The sequence below is a fragment of the Sciurus carolinensis genome, chromosome 9, assembly GCF_902686445.1.
Source record: "Sciurus carolinensis chromosome 9, mSciCar1.2, whole genome shotgun sequence".
Classification (NCBI taxonomy): Eukaryota; Metazoa; Chordata; class Mammalia; order Rodentia; family Sciuridae; genus Sciurus; species Sciurus carolinensis.
Window position 1 is genome coordinate 94,901,301 of NC_062221.1, and position 9,642 is coordinate 94,910,942.

Consider the following 9,642-nt stretch of genomic DNA (forward strand, 5'->3'; position numbering starts at 1 on the left):
TAACATTAAAAACAAAAACAAATGTAAATAATTATTTTACCTAGATTTCACTAAGGAAAACTATTACAAAGTGCGTGATTTTCTTTATGCTGAAGGGATCAGGATTAAGGATTATATATGTATGTGAACATTCTTGTTAAAGCACTTGGGATTAAGAGACTTGGCATTTCACACTACCTTTAGGTCAGTGTTAATAATATGTTTTAATTGCCAAGTTAAAATTTTCCATCAAACCTGAAGGGATTTCCTATCCTGATGTCAGCATATTTTTGTGGGGACATGAAGTCCCTAAAAGTGGGCAAACCACTTGAAATTAATTAAAAACATACTATGAGACAATGAGTGTAAAAAATTTGATATTCACTAAAGTCTGTTTTGATGACCATCATACTGTTTTTGTATTTAACATCTTAATTTATAAAATTTTCTTCAGCATGCTGTTCATAAAATGTAAAATAGGCAGAAAATTGTCACAGGCTCATTTGTCCACTTTCCGAGGAAGTGGTATTAATATGGTATGTGAAAAAATTTATCATTTGTAGACAAAACTAGAATATTGTCAGGTTCAGCAAGGGTCATCAACTTCTTCACTAAGTGACTTGAATTTGTCCCCATATCCTATGATACACACACTGGAAATTTGTTTTTATTATTCTTCCTCTACACACATTACTATTCTCTTCTGTTTCTTTTCTTACTGTCTGTCCTTTACATTTCTGATGTTTTTACATTTTCTTACCACCAAACGCTCATCCCTTTCAGTACATCTATGATTGGTCACTCCTTCCCCTCCCCAACACAGTGGTTAGCAAGAACAGATTTCTTTGATATGTCTAATGCTATACTTTCAGCACTCTCAATAGTATCTGGCATTTTCTAGTGCTTCTTACATGTTGAATGAATCAAATAAATGATGCTTTTCTGTTCAAGAAATCATAACAGAACCTTGTTAGTTTTCAAGTCATATCAGTGCTCCTTACTTTGGAAGTTCCAAATACTAATCTGTCTGCATCTTATCACCTTGCTTCTCCTGTGCACCTCAGGAAGAAGGCCATGTACATCACTTGCCTGTTCCTTGTTCACCTGCTTTATTTAATTTGATGGCCAGGATTCCCTTACTTAGATGGCCAGGTTTCCTTTATTTAGAGTAACATCTCTATCTTTTTTCATTTCCATTATGCTCATCTTTGAGCTCGACTGTGAAATCTTCCATGAGAAATTTCCCTGGTCTTTATAATCAGATTGTCTTTCCTCTTTTTCACTAAAAGGTACTTTTCTGTCTTATGAGCAACAATTTCTGCTTAATCAGGTGTGACTTGTATTTCCCTTGATTGTATAACTCTGTATGAAAGAGGCAGGGTATCATTTTATATTTCTGTAGGCTGTTTGCCACAAACCGAGCTAATTCTCAATACATATTCATTTCCTTGATGTTTAAAATATAGTAGGGTGCTGGATATGACAATAGGTAGAGAGGTCACTGTGTGTGAGAACTGTGTAGGACTGGAGAAATGTCTTCTGATAAGGAGCCTGTAATTTACAAGGAGACAACAACATTTTGGTTTCTAAGTAGAACACAATTCAGGCTGTGAATCATCAGCAAGTACACACATTATATAGACACCAAGAGGGAAAACTTGGAAGAACATTGACCTGGAGGAATAAAGAAAGATTTCTCAGAACAAATGTCATTCACACAAACCTTGCTGATAAGTAGGGTTATAGTAGGGGGAGAACATGAAAAGCATCTCAAGGAACCTCATAACAAAAGCCTGGAAGTTTGAAAGACCAAGATTAATAAAAAATTGGATGGTAAAGTAGGTTGACTGAAGTGTACACATATGGTATAAAAGGACATGATGAGTGAAATAGGGGGAAGAGTGAGTTAAATTGGAAATTGTCCTATTGGGTCCCCTTTTTTTCACCCTTCTGTCTCCACCATTTCACCTAAACTTCTCTGGCAAGATCACAACCGTGATTCCAAAGAATCCAAATTACATTTAACTGTCATTCCAAAGAACATCCAATTAACATCTTCACCAAAGTATAGAATTTGGTAATGTGAAAGTTTCCTCACCTCTAGCTTCTGTGATAATTCTGAATGGCCCCAGCTTCCTAATTGTTCCACCCCCTCTTTCACGCTTGGTCATGTTTCTCCCTTTGCCCTTTATGATGCTGTGTTTCTATGGGCTCTGTCCCTGCCCTCCTTCTTCTTTCATTGTACAACACTTCCTTGATTATCTATCTCATCTTCTAAAGTTTCAACTGTTGTCTATCTGCTTTTGGATTCAGTAAAAGAAAGGTTGCAAACAACTTGTCTATACATGCATATCAGTAAAATTGTGTAGAGAATATTTTAAGTAGATGCACAGTCTCCTATGAATCAAATGCTAACCATATACCAAAATATTAGATATAAGACATAGAACTATAAAAGAAGTTTGAATGAAAAATAGTATGAAAATCACATTTACACATAAAATCTACGACATATTTTATTCCTTGTATACTACTAATAACTGAAATAACAGACATGATATTTGAAACAATTGATTATATATGGCCTATTTTTTAATATTAGTTTGTTTCATAATACTCAAGGATATCTTTATTTTATTTTCTAACTTTTCTTGTAGAAATTTGTTTTTAACTGTTAAATAACTTTAAATCGTTATGGCACACAGTGGGATATGTTGATACATTTGCATATCATATAGCTATCAAATTAAGGTAACTACCATTTTCATCTTCTTAAACACTTACCATTATCTTGTACTGGCAGCCTGTGAACTCTTCTCATTTAGAAAAAAAATCATTGTAAGTTGTGATAAGCTTTAGTTTCCCACTGTGCTGTAGAACATTATATCTTATTCCAACTATCTGTGTTTTGGTTAATGATATGCAACCTTCCTTTGTCCTTTCCCCCATCATTCCTAGGCATTAGTTAACACTATTCTATTCTCCTCTTCTATGACATCATGTTGTAGATCACTCATCACCTAGTTTCTCAGGCTACATATGAAAAGATTAGCAACAAAATTATTTTTCTATAAAATATTCTGGTATATCTTTATCCCGTTTTTCAAATAGTCAAATGAATGTGAGAAGAGAAATGTAGAATATTGAGACTGAAGATGGGATGTAACGGGAAAAACCCTCTACCTCTGTCATTTTTGTATTTAATTTTTTAAAGAATTTAGCCTTTATTTTATTTGTTTATTTTCTTATGTAGTGCTGAGGATCAAACATAGGGCCTCACCCTATGTGAGCTTGGTGAGGGCTCTACTACTGAGCTACAACTCCAGCCCCATTCTTGTATTTAATTTTGAAGAATGACTAAGTCAAATCACTCCCTAAAAAGAGAAATTTTATTCCTGGGATTTACAAATCACCAAGACCTGAAGACCTTCTGCTTGTGATGTTGTATTCCATCTATTAATCACCATGGTGGGGAATCTAGGTTTGGTGGCCTTGATTTACATGGAGCACCGTCTTCACACATCAATGTACATCTTCCTGGGCAACCTGGCTCTCATGGACTCCTGCTGTTGTTCTACCATCACTCCCAAGATGTTAGAGAACTTCTTTTCTGAGGATAGAAGGATTTCCCTCTATGAATTCAAAGCACAATTTTATTTTCTCTGTCTTGCTGAGACTGCAGACTGCTTTTGTCTGGCAGCAATGGCCTATGACTGCCATATGCAGACCGTTGCAGTACCACACCATGTCAAAGAAACTCTGCCTACAGAGGACCAGGGGAGCCTACATAGCAAGTAATCTGCATTCTGTAATTCATGTAGGACTTCTATTAGGGCTAATTGTCTGTAGGCCTCATCAGATTGATCATTCTTTTTGTCATATCTTTTCCATTCTACAGATACCTCTATAACTGACTTTTTTGTTAGTGAACTAATGATATATATTTCAATGCCAATTTAAATATTTAACATTTCCTCTTATTGATTTCTGCATTATTTTCACAACTTTCTGGACTTCTCTGCTGATACACAAATTGTAAAGAAATTCAATTGATATTACAATCAGAACATATCAAATTTATCCCTCCAGTACTGTAGGTACCAAAAGATAGCCTCTTGTCTTCAAATCAACAACTTATACTCTTTCCTGAAATGTGGCACACTTATAACATGCCCAATTTTACCATGGATTGTTCACACAGTGTTTGTCATGAAATGGCTATGTTAATTTGTTGTGAAAAGTTTTTTGTGCATGAATTTTCCAGTGGCTGTGTACAGATGCATTGTCAGTAAAATTAAATTTCTATTTCCCATGTTAAAACACATTTTCTGATGCTAACTTTCTCTCCAGAAATTTAAAATAAAGTTGTATATATTGTCCCATGGGATTGATGCATTGTTTAAAATTAAGATGCTCTTTTGACCATTTAGATGACTAATTGTCTATTTTTTTGTAAAACTGTGCAGAATCATCATGAGTTTTATTAATGTTTTCTTTACCTAATTAACATTTCCCAGTTAATGTCACCTGGTGGTATTTTCTATAAAACTCAATTTATCCTTTAAGACAGGTAAGAATATAAATTACCTTTTATTTTTTACTAAGTTAAAAATCTGTTTTGTAAGATTTTAACACATTCTGGATCTTACTCCTATCTTGTTTGCCAAATTTTCCTAGGAATTATTTCTCTTAATTATGCATTCATTCTAATATTTTCCCCTAGTTTTAAGTGTCCTTTATGCATATCTAACATTATGAAACTTATTTAGAAAATCTTCATTCATGGTGTGCACCTCATTCATGATAAATGCCCAGTCTTGTACACTTTCAAACTTCTTTAAAAATTAGTCTACATTTTCATTCAGTTCAATGGAGATTCTTCCTTCATTTCATCATTTAAAATCATATATTCTTTTGCTCCTAATCTGCTAAATATTAATTGTAATTCAATGGTTACCCAAATTTACTTTATATTTCATGTCACTTGCCAACAATATTTCAGGTGCAGAAACAACATGGGTTTTAAAGAATTGTAAGGTTACCTTTCTTATCTCCCAGAAACCACCATAAGTGTTTGACTTTAAAAATGTTTCAGATGTTAATTTTACTTACAATTCTACAATCATTGAAAAATGCATTGTTTTAAAAAATTTTTTGGTTAGTAGTTCTCCATTTCTTATTCTTGTCTGCTGTGAATTTAATATAGAATATTTTTATTCTTTCAAATGATATGGTGAGGTTTTCTGAAGTTTTATCACTAGAGGCTTATAATCAATGAGAAAAATAAATTGTCCATTATATTTTAGGTCTATTATCCTTATAAAATATCCCCCAGAATTTTAACAGGTTAAAAAAATATTTGTAAAACTAAGAAAACACTGCTTTTGTCATTATTTTAGCAACACTTTTTAGTATATAAACTGAAAATCTTTACATGGACTCTGGAAAATATGCTTAAATTTCAGTAATTGTAATTTTATTACGAGATATTACATCAGAAAATAATAGATGAAATAGGTAAAAATTAACTTTCTCTTTCCAAACTCAAAGTATTATTCCTCTTAATCAGAAACAACTTTGTTGTACAACCCAAAATTATTTTACATGGTTCTCTTAAGACTTTCCTGCATTTTGGATGACAAAACTGTCACTTTTGAACTCAGAATACTCTGAATTAGTCACTGATTGTATATCATTTGTCTTTCCATAGTGTCTTCTATTTAGTGACAAAGCAAAAAAAGTGGATAAATAGCAAAACAATAAAAATTACCGAAGTAATTTGAAGAAGTTTATATTCACATTTTTATTAAAAATAAATTAGAAAATCCACTCTTTCACTGTGTTCACTGTTGAACACCTTATAATAGCTTATTAGACATGTGAACTATGTTTTTGGAAAGCTAATATGAAAATTTGATCTTTAAAATATTGGGGAATAAGTTATGAAAATCTAAGAAAACCTCCCTACTCATAAGTCAGTGACAATAATTACATTAGCTTTAGGGCACAAAGTTGTCCATTGTTTCTAAAGGAATATCTTGGAATGAGCCTCAGAGTAAATCCTTACTGATTTCTAATCCAAGAGGCATCCTTCCCAAAACACCAGTAGCAAATAACAGTAATTAAATGGGGATACATGTTGAAATTCTGAGTTAAATCAAATGACGATAAATAAAGTCAGCTTTAAGGATCATCTTGATTTTTTACACACTTAAGTGTCTTTCTGTATGCAATCTTGTTTGCATAATGACTATAATGCTTAGGAGAAAAGAGTCATACTAATGACTTGAATTCAAGTTAAAGAGAGATTTGAAGAGAGAATTGAATTTGTGAAGAATGTGGTATGATCAACCAATGATACTTTCCTTTCTTTTACTTCTTCCAATGAATCTGACAAATCCTATAAATAAATTTTCTGAAACTCTGATATTACATTCCTTTACTTAGCATATACATCACAAGACAACAAGGAAAAAAACTACTTATTCAAGTATGACTGGCATGTAAATATTTACTGTATACATCTGAATAATTTGGAGATAAGTACATATCCATGAAACTCTTATCATATACAATTGACATATGTATTCAAACATGACATGATATCACAGCATCACATACAATTGTTACATTAGTTAAACATCAAGATATATACAGAACTCTAAAAACTTATCACCAAAAATCAAATAACCTGAATAATGGTCAAAAGAACTAAACAGACATTTCTCAAAGAAAAAAAAATACAAATGACCAATAAATATATGAAGAAAATGTTCAACCTGCTTAGTATCAGGGAAATGCAAATCAAAAATATATTGAGATTTTGTCTCTTTCGTCAGGATGGCAACAACCAAAGATACAAATAGAAATAAATGCTGTCAAGAAAAAGGTACACTCATACATTGTTGGTGGGAATGCAAATTAGTATAGCCACTGTGGAAAGCAGTATGAAGGTTCCTCAAAGGACTCAGATTGGAACCACCATAAGACTCAGCTATCCTACTCCTTCATATTTTCCCCAACTAAAATCTGCATTCTATAGTGATATAGGCACATGGATATTTATAGAAGTACAACTCACAATACCAAGTTATGAAGTCAGCCCAGGTATCAAACAATAGGTGAATGAATCAAGAAAATGTAGTATAGATATACAATGAAGTTTTCCTCTTCCATAAAAAAGAATAAATTCATGACATGTGCTGGTAAATGGATGGAACAGAAGAACATCAATTCTATGTGAAATAAGCCAGACTCAGAAAATTAGGGTCAAAAGTTTTCTTTCTTGTGGGGAAGCTAGAGGAAAGTAAGGAAATAGGCAGGGGGGCCGCGGATTCCATAAAAATAGAGGATAGAGTAGTGAAGTAAAGGAGGGGACTAAGGGAGATATAGGTGAGACTTGAAAGGGGAGGAACGGCAGAATGAAATTGATTGAATTATGTTCATGACTTATAACATGTGTATACCACAAAGAACTCCACTCTTATGTATACCTGTAAAGCACTAATTTATAGTAACCAAGGAAAAATAGAGGGAAGACCAGTACAACAGAGGAAGGGGAACAGGAAGATCACAGTGGAGGGAAGAGAAGACACTGGGGACTAAGTGCAGCAAATTGTATGCCACGTGTGTACGATTATGCCAAACTGAACCCTGGAATTATGTAGGTGATTCTACTCAAACACCGTTAATATTTTAACAATTTAATATTTTATTATGAAGTGACTTGTCTACTTTCTCAGTATTTGGAGGCTCAGAAAAAGGACTATCAAATGGAAATCAATCCTTCAGGAGATATGATATTTGTTACATAAAATTACAAGAGTGCCTCTTCATAATTCTTTTCATAACATTTGTTACTTCCTTGTTTCTTAGACTATAAATAAAAGGGTTTAATAAAGGAATTACTAGAGTATAAAAAATGGCAATTGGTTTTTCTGTATCCCCTTCATTAACTGAACTTGGTCTAATATACATGAAGAGAAGAGAACCATAAAATATTGACACAGAGAGAAAGTGGGATGCACAGGTAGATAGAGCTTTGCCCCTTCCTTCTTTAGATTTCATTGTGAATATAGTGAAAAGGATATAGAAATAAGAGATTAGGACTATGGTAATAGTGAAGATTTGAATTGACCCTGCCAAGATGAATATCATCAATTCATTGATATAAGGGTCAACACAAGAGAGTCTGTATAATGGAAGGACATCACAAAAAAAGTGATTGATTTGATGAGATCCACAGAAAGTTAACCTAAATAAAAGTCCTACTTCAACCATGGGATGCAGGTTTCCAGCTATGTAGGCTGCTGTGGTCATCTGAACACAGAGTTTCTTTGACATCAGGATGTGGTACTGCAATGGTCTGCATATGGCCACATAGCGGTCATAGGCCATTGCTGCCAGAAGAAAGCAGTCTGTAGTCTCAGCAAAACAGAAAAAATAGAATTGTGCCATGCACTCATAGAGGGAAATCCTTCTGTCCTCAGAAAAGAAGTTCTCTAACATCTTGGGAGTGACAGCACAGGAACAGCAGGAGTCCATGAGAGCCAGGTTGCCCAGGAAGATGTACATTGGTGTGTGAAGACGGGGCTCCATGTAAATCAAGGCCACTAAACCTACATTCCCTACCATGGTGACCAGATAGATGGCAGAGAACACCCCAAACAGAAGGGCCTTCAGGTCCGGGTTTTCTGTAAGTCCCATGAGAATGAATTCAGTTGTTGCGGAGTGATTTGCCTCAGGCATCCCTGACTTCTCTGATGAGATAAAATGCAGAGAAATTCAATTGATATTTTAAGTAGAAATGTTTAATTCACCCTCTCTATTTGTCATATGTATCATGGAGAAGCATGTCTTCTTCAAATCACCCTGTGCTCTCTCTGAAAACTGGATGTTATAATATGTTAGGTTTTGTGGGAACATAGCATAGTATTTGCACACAGGATTGCCTTGAAATGTATGCATGATTTCGTTATGTGAAAAAGTTCTTTCTACAAGAATTGTCCTATATCCATGTAATGATTCATATTTAGTTTAACTTGTCATTTACAAATTAAAATATATTTTTTCATGGTAACTTTCTTCTTATAAATTAAAAACAATTTATAAATATTGCTTTATGGGATCGATGAACTATTTTATAGTAATTGGTCTTCATATTTGAAACAACTAATTGACTGATTTTAAAAACTGTGAAAAATCATAGTGAGGTTCAGAAGCAGTTTCTCTAGCTTAATAACCTTTCCCAGATAATGTTATCTAGGAATATTTTATAGAAATCTCTATCTATTGCAATAGGGTAGAAACACAAAAGATCTTTAAATTTCTTAATAAATTATAAAATTTATTTTATATTCATTTTAACCCATTTTGGATCCCACCCCTATTTTTTTCTGCCAAATCCTTCTTAATTATCCACTTGTCCTAATATTTTCTCTAGTTTTTAGTGTACTATTTGCACATTTAACATTGTGAGAATTTTTGAGAACCTTTCCTTTCAAAATGTGCATATTCTCAATGAATATTATCTCCTATATAGTCTCATGCACTCTCCAACTTTTTTTCTAGAAACTAATGTCTATATTTGTGTTGAGTGCCATAGAGATTCCACATTTTTCAATTATTTAAATTTACAAACACAATTACTCCCAACCTCCTATT

General features: G+C 33.3%; 1 protein-coding gene across 1 annotated transcript; it reads right to left on the reverse strand.

The window, feature by feature from the left end:
• Positions 1 to 7,785: 7,785 nt before the first annotated feature.
• On the reverse strand, positions 7,786 to 8,727 carry LOC124992950 (olfactory receptor 5K3-like). The gene has a single exon (XM_047564358.1). The coding sequence runs from the start codon at positions 8,725 to 8,727 to the stop codon at positions 7,786 to 7,788; it is 942 nt and encodes a 313-aa protein (XP_047420314.1).
• Between the last annotated feature and the right edge of the window lie 915 nt (positions 8,728 to 9,642).